General features: G+C 45.5%; 1 protein-coding gene across 1 annotated transcript in view; it reads right to left on the bottom strand.

Annotated features, from left to right (window-relative positions):
- The window catches only part of LOC147717723 (pyrin-like), a 141,900-nt gene that overhangs the window by 19,719 nt on the left and 108,220 nt on the right, over positions 1-13,961 (bottom strand). Inside the window, exon 10 of the mRNA XM_086919875.1 lies at positions 932-1,482. Within this exon, the coding sequence (XP_086776001.1) occupies positions 953-1,482 (530 nt within the window). The 3' untranslated portion in view covers positions 932-952. The remainder of the gene's footprint in view (positions 1-931; positions 1,483-13,961) is intronic.

Raw genomic sequence — 13,961 nt, 5'->3', positions numbered from 1 at the left:
GTGGTTCCCGGAGCGGCGGCGCGGGTCTCTATGGCAAGATGACTCTCGGTGGTGGCGGCTTCTCCAACTGCAACAGAGCGGCGTGGCAGGTAAGTATTCTATGCTGCGGTCTCTAATTATGCAATGAAGGGGTTCTTCACAGTTTTTAGGCCAAGCATTACTTTATATTGAAAAATAAAGTCAATAAAAAAAGGCTACGAAGGTAAGCTATGGATTCTTTTACGATGTAATTAAAAACCGGCATTTAGGCATGAGGGTTATTCGTACCTTTCTCCTTCGGAATGCTTTTTTTCAGAAGGCGTTTTCTTGCACACTGACTCAAAGTTGGACACCAAAAATAGAGGTATTCAATATGCAAGAACAAGGGTGTTACCATCTACCTTTCCTCCAACTGTCCAATTAGAAACCGGTACCCAGTAAGTGTGGGCGGCCTATCGAAAGGCACAGAGAAAGCCCAAAAATACAGCCATTTAAAGAGAAGAAATAATGTGTAGATTAGATACACGTTTATGCTGTGAATGGTATTACGGATTTGGAACGTGTGTTGGTTGGCACCGAAAGATCCCCATCTGCCCCAGACATTTTAAAACTCGACTCTCTTGATGTTTAGGGTGGTGTCATTTGTGTACTCATATATAACTTTCTCGTCCTACCACCTAGTGTTGCCATACATGACCCAGCAAAAACAAGATTCATTTGAGTGTTGGGGTAACCTGCTGGACAGGAAATTCCAAAAACTCTGAATTTGTCAAGAAAGATGTCTGTAATTTGAGCAAATGTTTTTTTAATTTATGCCCATAGTCAGCTAGAACTAAAAGAAAAATACCGACATCGGGTATTTCTGAAATCCCCACAGATATGCAACCCAAAATGAAACACAGAACTTCAACCTATTAATAGTGATTGATATACTGATATACACAGCTCTTACCCAATGCAGTTCTCAGTCCAGTCAGAGGATTCGCAGCTCTCCTGAATTTTCTTCATCGTAGCTGAGATGAGGGCTGAAGAGTGGCCGCAGTTTGCGGGGAAAGAAGGCTGTGAAGAAGGTAAAGAGCAGCGATCTGTTCTGTACATTGTACACCGAAAGTCTGCCTGCCTCATAGTCAAGGAGTAGACCTACAACCCTGAGTGGCACTTGGGGTTTCAGGATGGTGGTCAATGGGGAAATGAGAGCTTTGTATTCACCATCCTTGAACCATACTGTCCAGAATCCCTTTTCTGGTGACAGTCTGGTCTTCCCCTTCCTGCTAACAGACTCATCACATACTCCTAGGTCCCAACCATTCTGGTCAGTGACTTCCACCTCCCAGTAATGCCTCCCTGAACTCAGAATCTCCTTGCCTAGGACAGTGATATATCTAGTAAATCTCTCCGGCACGTCTGGTGGGTCCTGACCGCTGTTTTCACATCTCACACTCTTCCTATCTTCAGACACGACGAGGTATCGATGAGCAGTGTCAGGATCCAGAATCACCTCACCTGGAAAACAGAGAAAAGCAAATATCAGAACTCAGTAACTGGTAAATCACATTCCACATAAACATAGGCAGGAGGGTTAGCAGCAACTGCACAACCAAGGTTAGTCACAAATAGTTTTCCACACTAGTATTGCCCACCTCAAATGGCTATCTGCCACATGACCACAGATAAATACAAAAGAACAACAATGGGTTAAGACACCGAAAGAAGAGTTCTTTTGCAGGTGTTGATGGTTTCCGATGTAAGTCCTTTATTTGAAACAATCCTTTAAATGCTTTTGGATACAGCAAACGCGTTTTACCCTTCAAGAGGGCTTCTTCAGGGCAAGGTTATAGAGAATTTCTCTAACTGAATACCGTTCACGGGATCGTTTAGATGACCTACTCGCCTATTTTCACAGTTAACTTACCTACGAATCTGGCGACGACGGAAGTTGATAACACAGTGAGGCCTTAAGACACACCGTTTTCACATAAGGCCTGGGAACTCTGGAAATATAGTTCACCACTAGAGGCGCCCTCAAACGGCGGTCACTTTTGGCGCACCATTCTGATGCTTTACGCAGGCATCAACATAATATTCTCCATAACCTTGCCTCTCATCAACTTGTTGTTAACCAGTAAATCACAGAAGAAATTAGGGATAAGCAACCTGCCAATCACAATAGAGATCAGTGGTCAGCAACACACATTTCCCAGAGTACAGGCACCAAGACAACAAGAGCAACATCAACTGTACCACATCTAATCATAAATTACAACACATGTAACGAACTAATGATATCCCAAGTTATAGCACCACCACCAAAGTAGTAACATCACTTCTCATGATAACTTGGTGCAGTCTCATTCATACATGTCTATGTATTTCTCCTTGTATACCTGGACCGTGAAAGTATTATTTAAAACCAATGTTTAAAACAGTTGCTTATTGTCTCTGATTAAACGACCCAACAATAATAATAATTGTGCGATTTCCAAAATGTATTGATTTCTAGACTAGTGCTCTCACATTAGCTCTCTGCAGGGTTGACTACAGGTATCTTTTTAGATTTCTGTATTTCAGGAGGGCCCACCAAAAGTTGTATGATATTTGGACATTTTCTTTTTAAACTTTTTTTTTTTAAGAATAATGGTATTTCATTTCCTACATGCCATTAAGCTCATTTGTGATGTCCCATCATGGATGTTTTTATCAGTCAAAATGAGATACAAAGGTGGCTTTGGCTTCGCAGATCGAGAGGGTTGAAATTCCCCAACGCTCTGAAACCTTTGATTCACAGCCCTTGTTGTGAATTTTCTACTGGTAACTATTGCAGGCAGGGTCACAGCTGATAATTGTTGATCATTCACCGCAAGAACTGTGCCTTGCTCTCCCCAGCTCAGATAAACTGTTTTTTTGTAGTTCAGCCAAGCCAGGGAGACCGAGGGGCTGAGCAGCGTTCACACCTTCCTCCTTTTCAAGTGTCAGTGACACTGAGCTACAGAAGGAGGGAAGATTGAAGGCTCCGTGAGTCCTACTAGATGGCCTCTGCCTTTTGCTTTTACCTGTCCAATCATATATATTTGAGAGAGACAGGGTAAAGAGAAAGTCAGAGGACATTAGGACACTAATGTTGAGAGCAGTGGACGTACATACCAGTTTATACAGGCCGCTGCTGCTCCATTGTCTTCAATAGAGCTCTGAATAAGAGATAGATCCCTCCAAAGCTGCAAGGACTGATAGTGGAAGGATAGCCCACTCAGGAGGGCATGGTGATCATGAATCTAGAAGCTGAGCGGGAACTGTGGGGACGATGATAAGGAGTAATACACGCCCTAGTATTGTGGGGCCTGCAAGAGAGATCCGTTTGGCAGATGTAAACAGCTTTAAAGGTAGAACATTTATGCACTGGGTGCCAATGTAGCGCCAGATGGTGCCCTAAAATTAAGTTGCAAGAGGGGATGCCATGTAATAGTCAGAGGGTTATCTTTGAATTTACTGAAGCCTATTTAGTAAGGTTGCGGGAAGACCAACATTGAATGAATGACAGTAGGCCAGACAAGAAATTATTACCACCTGGACTACTGACTTGCGATGCTCCAGTGGTAAAACTTTGAGCAAGAGGTGCAAATAGAAAACCAGGTAGAATCGCTAATGGATCTGTACAGTGAAAGAGATATTACAACTAAATATGAACCATACATTGCTTGCTGATGTAGGGGGCTTTGGCAGCTGTCCCAGTTCCTTTAGCCACCACTTGGAGGACAAGGCGGAAGGAGGTCCTCCAAAGATACGTACCTCGGTCTTTTCTCCATTTAACTCGAGGAGTTGCCAGTCCTCAATGCAGCAACCTCTGACAGTGACTGAAGCTGACATTAATTGGTTGCCCCAAAATCCTTACTGCAATGGCTCTTGAAGGTCACTGTGGCATGTCAGCACAAGAAAGTGGCCAAAGCCTGCAAAGACCTTCCCTTGCACTTGAGGAGCACTGCATCGCTATTGACAAGGACTCAAGACATGGCTGTTTGATTGAGTACCACGAGTCGGCTAGCACCTCCAGCACCTTCAGACCCTTACGGGTGATTTTCTGAGCTTTATAAATCCAGGCTGATTGAGAAAAGTCTACTAATTTATTTTTGGCGGCCAGGGTTTCATGATGGGAAGAGGAGAAGTTTTGCATCATGTGAAAGAAGTGACCAATCAAAAAGCACAGTGAAATATCCATGCGAGCTGGACGTGCAACTTGAAGGGCTTTGTAAGAAAATTTCTATTGATATTTTGCTGTTCTTGGTGTCTCTCCCAAGTATGCCGTTACAACGGCTTGAAGTAAATAAAACAGAAGCAATTTGCTTTCTCAATGAACTATTCACTAGGGAAGGTTTCACAAAGAAATAGTCATGGACAATGGTGTTATATTAGTTTTGGTTGATTTGGGGGATTTTTTAACCATCATGGGATTAGACGTAGAAGTATTTGAGCGTAGTTGCCCCCACTGCAATGCTGTTGTCGAAAGGTGGGATAGGAGGACTGAATGAGTATTAAAGAGTAGTTCCAAGAGGCGTATGTGAAGGAGGACACTGATGGGAAAACAATTGTGGAATGTTATGGGTGTATTGAACTATGCTTGTGACAACAGTAATCAGTCACCAGAGGAATGGATTAAAAGGAAGGTTTTATGTTGGGAGAGGTTCTGCATGAAACTAGGGAGAAAATAATACAAGGGTCTTTTTTCCTTTCTAGTGATACTGAAGGTTGGGAGGGTCTGAAGACATTTTGTGGAATTACTAAATGGGAATGTATGGATTAATTGCAAGGTGAAGCTGGAATTAGGTACACATTGGATGCAATATAACTCCTGATTATGAATGTAATCCATATATGTTTGTTATTATTTTACGACTGTCATTTCAATGCTATTGCCAATGTTCATTAGGAGGATTCATATGCATTGCTCGTTTTGACTTTGTACATGATGTGTAGTGTTCCAGGATGGAATAAAGTGGGCTGAGTTTGATTATGGAAGGGAAGATGGCAAGGATTCTATGTTTACCAGTTGCTCACAATTTCCCTCTTTGCAAGTGGGATGAACCTCATCCTCCAATAAATGATTTATGGCCTAATTTAGAATTTGGTGAAGGCGGACAATATATCAAAATGTGGGTTCTCTACCATTAGACAATCTGCTATATTTAGACTTTGGCAGTTTGATGGACGAAATTCGGTCAGTCATCTACCACATTCGTTTAACACATTTCAATTATGCTATCAACTGTTACATCATTGAAAACAATAGATGGTCCACCGAAAATTCAATACTCTGTCTGCCATATTCAGATTCAGTCCTCCACAACTGTGCTGGAGGAAGAAAACGTGAAATAGCCAAGCCCAGCCCAAAACCCGCACAAAAATGTCTCAAACAGCAACTGCAACTACAAGCCCTGAGAGGGCAACATGATGCTCCCCTAAACCCGGTCTAGTCAAGTCAAGTGATTTATAAAGCGCGCTACATACCCATAGGGTCTCAAGGCGCTAGAGGAAGGGTGGGGAATTACTTGTCAAATATCCAGGTTTTAAGTTGTTTTCTGAATGCTAGGTGGTTCTGAGTAAGGCGAAGGTGAGTGGGAAGTGAGTTCCAGGTTTTAGCTGCCAGGTAGGAGAAGGATCTACCTCCCATGGTGGTTTTGTTGATGCGAGGTACAGTTGCAAGGGCTTGGTTGGAGGATCGTAGCTGACGGGAGGGGGTGTAGAAGGACAGTCGTGTGTTGAGGCATTCGGGTCCAAGTTCGTAAAGTGCTTTGTGTGCGTGGGTTAGGAGGCGGAAAGTAATCCTCTTATTTACGGGGAGCCAGTGGAGGTTTTTCAGGTGACCAGAGATGTGTTCTTTACGCGGGATGTCTAGTATGAGCCTGGCTGAAGCGTTCTGGATGCGTTGGAGTTTTTTCTGGAGTTTTGCGGCGGTACCGGCGTATAGAGTGTTTCCGTAGTCCAGGCGGCTCGTAACCAGTGCGTGGGTGACCGTTTTTCTAGTTTCGGTGGGGATCCAGCGAAATGTTTTTTTGAGCATGCGAAGAATGTTGAAGCAAGATGATGAAACGGCGTTGACTTGTCTGGTCATCGAGAGTGAGGAGTCCAGGATGACGCCCAGGTTCCGTGCGTGGTCCGTCGGGATGGGTGCTTTTCCAAGGGCTTCTGGCCACCAAGAGTCATCCCAGGCGGAGGGGGAGGTGCCTAAGATGAGGACTTCTGTTTTGTCTGAGTTCAGTTTCAGACGGCTGTGTTTCATCCACACGGCTACTTCTTTCATTCCTTTGTGTAAGTTGGTTTTGGCGGTGTTAGGGTCTTTGGTGAGTGATAGGATCAGTTGAGTGTCATCCGCGTAGGAGATGATGTTGAGATTGTGTTGGCGAGCGATGGCCGCAAGGGGGCTCATGTATACGTTGAAGAGGGTGGGGCTGAGTGACGATCCTTGTGGCACGCCGCAGATGACTTCAGAGGCCTCTGACTTGAATGGTGGGAGGCGGTCTCTCTGGGTTCTTCCGGTGAGGAACGAGGTGATCCAATCCAGTGCTTTTCCTTGGATTCCTACGTTTCTGAGGCGCTGTAGTAGGGTGCTATGACAGACTGTATTGAAGGCAGCGGAGAGGTCGAGGAGGATGAGGGCGACTGTGTCTCCATTGTCCAGTAGAGTTCGAATGTCATCTGTTGCTGCGATAAGTGCGGTCTCAGTGCTGTGTTTGGCTCGGAAGCCGGACTGTGAGGGGTCGAGGGATTTGTTGGTTTCGAGGAAGGAGGCGAGCTGGCTGTTGACAGCTTTCTCGATGACTTTGGCCGGGATTGGAAGAAGCGAGATGGGGCGGTAGTTTTTGAGTTCGGTGGGGTCAGCTGTGGGTTTTTTCAGAAGGGCGCTGAGTTCTGCGTGTTTCCAGCTTTCCGGGAAGGTGGCGGAGTTGAGGGAGCAGTTGATGACATCTCGGAGGTATGGTGCTATGATGGAGTCTGCTTTGTTGAAGATGTGGTGAGGGCATGGGTCAGTTGGGGATCCTGAGTGGATGGAGTTCATCAGGCGGATGGTGTCCTCAGTGGAGATTGGGTTCCAGTCATTAAGGATGTTCAAGGGGGGTGAAGGTCCTGCAGAAGGTTGGGTGGGTTGGTCTTCGGGTTGGTTGTCGAAGCTGTTGTGGATGTCTGCGATTTTGTTGTGGAAGAAGGAAGCTAGGGAGTCGCAGAGGGCTTGGGAGGGGGTGATGTTGTTGGAGTTGGCTGATGGGTTGGTAAATTCTTTGATGATGTTGAATAATTCCTTGCAGTTGTGGGCGTTGTTATCTAGACGGTCTTTGAATGCGGCTTTCTTGGCAGACCGGATTAGTTGGTGGTGTATGCGGGTGGCGTTTTTGAAGGCGTCTCTGGTGCTGGTGTTTGGGTCTTTTTTCCAGGCCTTCTCGAGGGAGCGACAGTGTTTCTTCGATTTCTTAAGATCATCGTTGAACCAGGAGGCGTTTTTGCTGCCTGGTTTGCTTTGACGTTTTTTCAACGGTGCTAGGATGTCGGCGCTGTTGGATATCCATTGGGTGAGGTTAATGGCTGCTTGGTCGGGGTTTGAGGAGTGGGCGGGGGGGTTTAGAAGAAGCGATGAGGAGATCTGGTCGATGGTGATTTTGTTCCAGTTTCTTCGCATGGTGGGTTGAGGATGGTTGTGGATTGTGGTCTTATTGTAGGAGAAGTGAACGCAGCTGTGGTCCGTCCAGTGAAGAGCTGTGGTGTGACTGAAGGAGACATGTTTGCTGGAGGTGAAGATAGGGTCGAGTGTGTGACCTGCAATGTGGGTGGGGGTAGTGACAAGTTGTTTGAGTCTGAGGTTGGCAAGATTGTCCAGAAGGGTGGTGGTGTTGCTGTCGTTGCTCTTTTCCAGGTGAAAATTGAGGTCTCCCAATAGAATGTAGTCCTCGGAGGGGAGGGCGTGTGGGGTGATAAAGTCAGTGATGTTGTCGCTGAATTGTGCACGGGATCCTGGAGGTAGGTAGAGGAGGGTGCCTCTGAGTGTGGTCTTGGGGTCGGTGTGGATCTGGAAGTGGAGGTGTTCGGCGCTGGCAAGGTTGACGTCTGAGCTGGTTGAGATGCGGATGGAGTTCTTATGGACGATAGCGATGCCTCCTCCTGTTTGCTCGATGCGGTCCTTACGGATGATTTTGTATCCTTCCGGGATGGCAATGGCGATGTCTGGGGCTGAAGAGGCATTCATCCATGTTTCTGTTAGGAAGGCGACGTCCGGTGAGATGGTGTTGAGTAGATTCCAGAGGTCGATGGCGTGTCTGTGGACCGAGCGGGTGTTGAGCAGGATGCATTTTAGGTGGTTGGTGTCAGGTCTCTGATTGGTGTTGGTGGATGAGGATCTGGTTTTGGTGCCGTCGAACTTGCAGGAGTTGCAAGAGAAGGGTCCATGGATGTGTCCAGGAGCGGCTTGGACGCAGTTGGGGGAGCGGCCGGGGTTAAGGGCTAGGAGGGTGGAGGCGTCGTAAGTAATGCGGGAGGGCTGGGCATTGCGAGGGCCAGGGGGTCTGGCGCTGGGCGCGGTCCAGGCGCGGACGGGCGTAGACGGGCTTACCTTTGGCGCACCTTCGGCGCAACTGGGGCGCGACCGCTGTGCTTGACCGCTGCGCGAATCTACAACTGTCATAAGTGGATGGAGAGGGGGGGAGGGGCGAGGGGTGGTCAGCAGGGAGGCGGTAGCTGGGCGGGGACTGGTCGGGGAAGGCACAGTAAGCAAACAACAACAACAACAGCAATCCCAAAATGGCCTCAGCCGATATCTGACCGGAATGGGGCACAGGAGTTGAATAGCGCGATCTGAATAATAAAGGCACCGGTTAGATCAGGCAGACAATAGTGACAGCAGCGCTACAATATTCTAGATGCCAGGTGATTAATAGCAGCGTTGTTATGCAGGCGGAGCGCTAAGACACAGTAATGCACAGCGAGGTTCCTTCCTTAAGGCAGATCGATTTACACTCTGTGGGTACTTGCGGAAGAGCGAGGTGGGGAAGCAGAGGCACTTCAGCAGGCAATCGGAGCGGGGAGCAGCGTCTGGAGCGACCGTGTCTGTTGAAAACATGACGGTCACAGCGCTGTGGCGGGCGAGCGGGGCAAATGGTGTCAGTGGGAGGGGTGGTCAGCAGGGAGGCGGGAGCTGGGCGGGGACTGGTCGGGGAAGGCACAGTAAGCAAACAACAACAACAACAGCAATCCCAAAATGGCCTCAGCCGATATCTGACCGGAATGGGGCACAGGAGTTGAATAGCGCGATCTGAATAATAAAGGCACCGGTTAGATCAGGCAGACAATAGTGACAGCAGCGCTACAATATTCTAGATGCCAGGTGATTAATAGCAGCGTTGTTATGCAGGCGGAGCGCTAAGACACAGTAATGCACAGCGAGGTTCCTTCCTTAAGGCAGATCGATTTACACTCTGTGGGTACTTGCGGAAGAGCGAGATGGGGAAGCAGAGGCACTTCAGCAGGCAATCGGAGCGGGGAGCAGCGTCTGGAGCGACCGTGTCTCACACTATTCAGCCATAGTAAACACCAAATATGCATTACTACCCCTCCCCCAAACTGCAATGTTCCTTGTTATAATATTGCACATAAGCCCAAGGGCAGGCCAGAAACCCACATACCATGGATTGCAAAAATATAGGTGACCAAGTTCTTTTCACAATAAATATATGTCATGTAGTGTAGATGTCCCCCGACACTTGAAGGATTAGCCCCCAAATTGTGACCCAAATAAGCAATATAAATAAAGTATAGACCCCCAAACGCTGCATGCTACCCACACTAGTACCTCACTGCATCACTCCCAGTGCAGTTCCCACCCATGTGAAAGGGAACAAACTGCATCTCAAACAATGCTATGCCTAAGAAATCACAAGACCAGGGAATTAGACTAAATGGTCAATAAGACAACATATAGAAATCCACAATCACATATAGCAAAATATACAGCATTTTCATCATGTTCCAAAGCCCCAACCAATCATAAAAGCATTGAAAAGCAAGTGGCCAGTCTTTGAACGGAAGATATAGGTAGGAAGCACCCAAATTCAAATCCCAGTGTTGTCACCCGTTGCAGCACTCACCTGGAAACAACTCATAAGGAAGCCGGATCTTTAAATACAAACGATAATTAATCCCTGTGCTAAATGAGCCGCATGAAATTCCCTCAGTAGGTCCTAGTGGGCAACTGTCTCTCACAACAGCTGTGGTTGCTTCATGCCCCTGCATTAATGACCATCTTGTCTCAAATTCAAGGGACGAACGCTTACCTGTGACCTCATTACTAGTGGATAATTAGTCACATCTGCCCATACAATACAACTCTAAATTTGCCGCAGGCAGTGTGTCCCTATGTGCTGGTTCAAGCCGGATTCGTAATCAGTCTGAATCTTGGGAACAACTGAGCAACTCATTAGCTTTACAGGCACAAAAAGTTCAATGTCATGGAATGCACTGAGATTTTAATGACATGCAAAGTTGGTTGGGTGGACCCGCGAGTAAACGAGTAAAAACATACAGGGGGACTACACCGTGGTGAATTTCAGAGATCTGGCCTGTGTGAGAAGCTTTCTTAATTCACAGGAAGGTGGCAAGCTTTCTAGGTCAGGGATTGTTATATTACCTCTGGGTTTCTTTTACAAACCAACATTGCCTTCTCTCAAGTGTGGCAACTTACAACCTAAGCCAGCCTTGGAGATGTACAGATTTGCAATCTTGTCTGAGCTCACACATATTGATTGACCGTCTGGATCTGCAGCCACAAGCCAGGACATAGTGCTTGATCAGACTACGGCTTTTTCCTGCTCTTAAGTACATTCCATCAATTGCAAATCCTAACTTACAGTCATCCCCGCTAAGAAGTTTGAGTTGGAATGTAGCTGGCCTTCAGACCAAGGTGCACCTACCAGACTGACAGCCATTTATATGAAACTATGACATCCTGCTATATACCGAGACCAGGGACCCCCAGCTCTGTGTTCAAGAGGTTTCAGTGTTTTACCATGCATGCTAAACCGTCCCAACATGGGCCTGCCTCTAGGGGTTTATCGATCTGGATTAATCGATCAGTAGTTGTTATTGCCCAGGCCCTGGAAACACCTGGAAATTACTTTCAGGCTATACTCATTACGGGGAACCCAAGTGTATTCACAATTAATTTTTATCATAAGAATTCACCAAATGTGAATTTCCCTTTTTTGACTCTATTGGTTCACTAATATGTATGTATGTATGTATGTATGTATGTATGTATGTATGTGTGTTCTTATATAGCGCTCGATTTTACCCTTGGGCATCTCGGCGCTTGCCTTGGGAACCCGTCCTGGTTTTTCCCTGTGAGATCACCCGTGCTGGGCCTCCCCAAGGTGAAAGCCAGGCATCCCGCCGCGGGGGGCCGTTGTGGAGATTAAGCAAGCTTGTTGCCCAGAGCTGCATAGTGTGAACTCGTGCTTAGAGTGGGCACCGAAGCGAGAATTATCGAGTCCGTGGACAACTGTCACAGGGCACCAGGCGCATCTATGCTTAGCAGGTGATTTCAACAGTAGGCTGGCCCAGCCCTTTATGTCAAATAAATAAATAAATAAATAAATAAGGTACAGCATATTGTGAAGGGTGCAGACCATAGAGGCAAGGAATTAGAGGAATTGACCTTTTCATGATCAGAGTAAAATTATGGACGTGGGAGGCATTAGCGAACTATGACTGCCTACCTATATGAGTAGCCTACCTATATGGGTAGTGAGTCTACTTGAGTAATTGATTACATTTTTATTTCTAGCAGCCTAATCAATGTACTAGTTCATGGAGCTATTATTCCATCAATATTTGGTGACCATGAACCCATAGCAGCAGCACTTTCTGTATCATTGAGGAACGCATCGAATGTAGATGATGGAATCAGTAAACTACAAACATCCTGAGATGGCCTTAGGCTGGTATGGAAACTCCATAATCCGGCTAAATTCCTGAAAACTTTATGAGAAAATCCGGAGTGGACTATGGGTTGCTCGGCTGTTGAGGAAGGTTGGGGCTCAGTAGCTTGTTCCTTTGTGGTCCTTTGTGAGTGCATCAAAATTGCACTCGGGGAATTTATAAAGGTTGTACAGAGTTTTATAATAAGTCAGGAATAGATTTTAATGTTTTAAACAGAATTGTGTCTAGAGATAATCGGTTTTATTAATTTTATTAGGATACAAATCAATTGGAGGAATCAATCATATGTGCACCCAGTTTTAAATGTCATATGACTTGGGGAAGACCATTTACATTTTTCTTTTAAAGGAATGAGATTTTAACTAGAAATTTGTATGCATTGTTGTTGATGGGAAATATTTTAACTCAACTAAGTGCAATGTATTGGTTTAAAGATTACGATCTAAATAAACTTACCTTTTGACTTGACTTGACTTAAGTGCATCAAAATACCTCTTGTGAAACCAAATAGATGTACATGCTGCACCTAGGTGGTTTTATAAAGATTGCTCGATAGCTAGTCGGATATGGTTTAGTTTGTTTCTAGACCTCTTTCGTAGTGGGAGCAGCCGGTGTTGGGGAGGAGGTGATTTTGAACAGGGGTGTTTCACAGACACATCTGCAATTGCTGTCCTCCATTGTGACAACTCTAAATATTGGGGACGAATGTCTTGTAAACTAACCTTGATGAGGGTTTGTATGTGGACAGAGGAACCGTTAACCAAGGACTTAAGGAACACCACCATCTTTCAACTGTTATGGCAATTCAACCATCAAATCCTAAATACATCTGACGGATATGGCACGCCCATTGCAGATAATTGACTGTCTATTCACAACAGTCTAAATCAGGCCCTTACTCTTTCTTATCCTCTGCAGTATCTATGGAGATTAGTCAGATTTTTATGTTCCTCAAAAGGGCTGCCTGAGTTGGGATGCCTGAGTAGGGTAGTATCAACACGTGAAATACCATGGACGTAATTCCAAATGGAAAAGGTTTTCCCAGATCAGGATTAAGTATTTGAAAGTGCAAGGTCTAGTTTGAAGTTTCTCTATGCTAAAAAAATTAATGGACAGGTTCTTCAATCCAGCAATGTTGATGGAGACCTGTATGAAAAACAATGTCTCAGCTGGACAATATTTAAAAAAACAAGCATTTGCAATGCAATAGGTCTTGCATTATTAAAGTTTGAGCTATTGGCATTGCTAATAATAATGCAACACAAATAGCTCAAACATTCAGTAATGCGAGACCTATTGCATTGCAAATGCTTGTTCTAAAACTGCTACTGGATTTGTCAGTATGTCAGAACCAATCTTTTCTAAAGTGTTCTGAGAAGACTAAGGGCCAGATGTAGGTGGCCATTTACCGACCGGGCGAGACCTAAAGAGACAGTTTAGAGCAGTGGTATCAACCACAATTTGGGAGGGAAAATAAAAGAGGGAGACCAAAACGTTGGTAAAGAAAGTGAAAATAAACTATAATCCCATGAGTAGTTAAGAAGCACTACAGTACATAAATACATAATGACCATAACACACAGGGTAAGCACTGGGTGTGTAAGTGAGAGAGTGGGGCGGCAGAGTGACAAAGGAGTGTGAAGTACAGCGTGAACGGCAACAAAATTAAAGTAAAATAAAGGGGGTCAAAATTGCATGTTAAAACAGTGTTTCTTTGGTATTCAGGTAAATAGATTGACCCCAACAGCGCCTGAGTTCTAGGCTGGGTAGTCGACGGCGTTTTAACCTGAATGATTGCAGGTCATCATCAGGACAATGGCCATATAGTTTAGGGTAGTGCTCTGAGGGAAAAGAAAGGAGGGAAAGATGAATAAAGGAACGGTCCCGGGAAAGTGACGTGAAACGAGAAGTAAAACAATAGATGCAGTGGAAATTACCTAACTAAGAGGAATAATTCAGGGAAGTTCAAGTACGGCGGGGCATCGAGCCAATCTGTAGATGCTGGAGGGAAAAGC

This window comes from Lissotriton vulgaris, chromosome 5 (genome assembly GCF_964263255.1).
Source record: "Lissotriton vulgaris chromosome 5, aLisVul1.2, whole genome shotgun sequence".
Taxonomy (NCBI): Eukaryota; Metazoa; Chordata; class Amphibia; order Caudata; family Salamandridae; genus Lissotriton; species Lissotriton vulgaris.
This window is presented reverse-complemented; position numbering and strand designations above follow the sequence as displayed.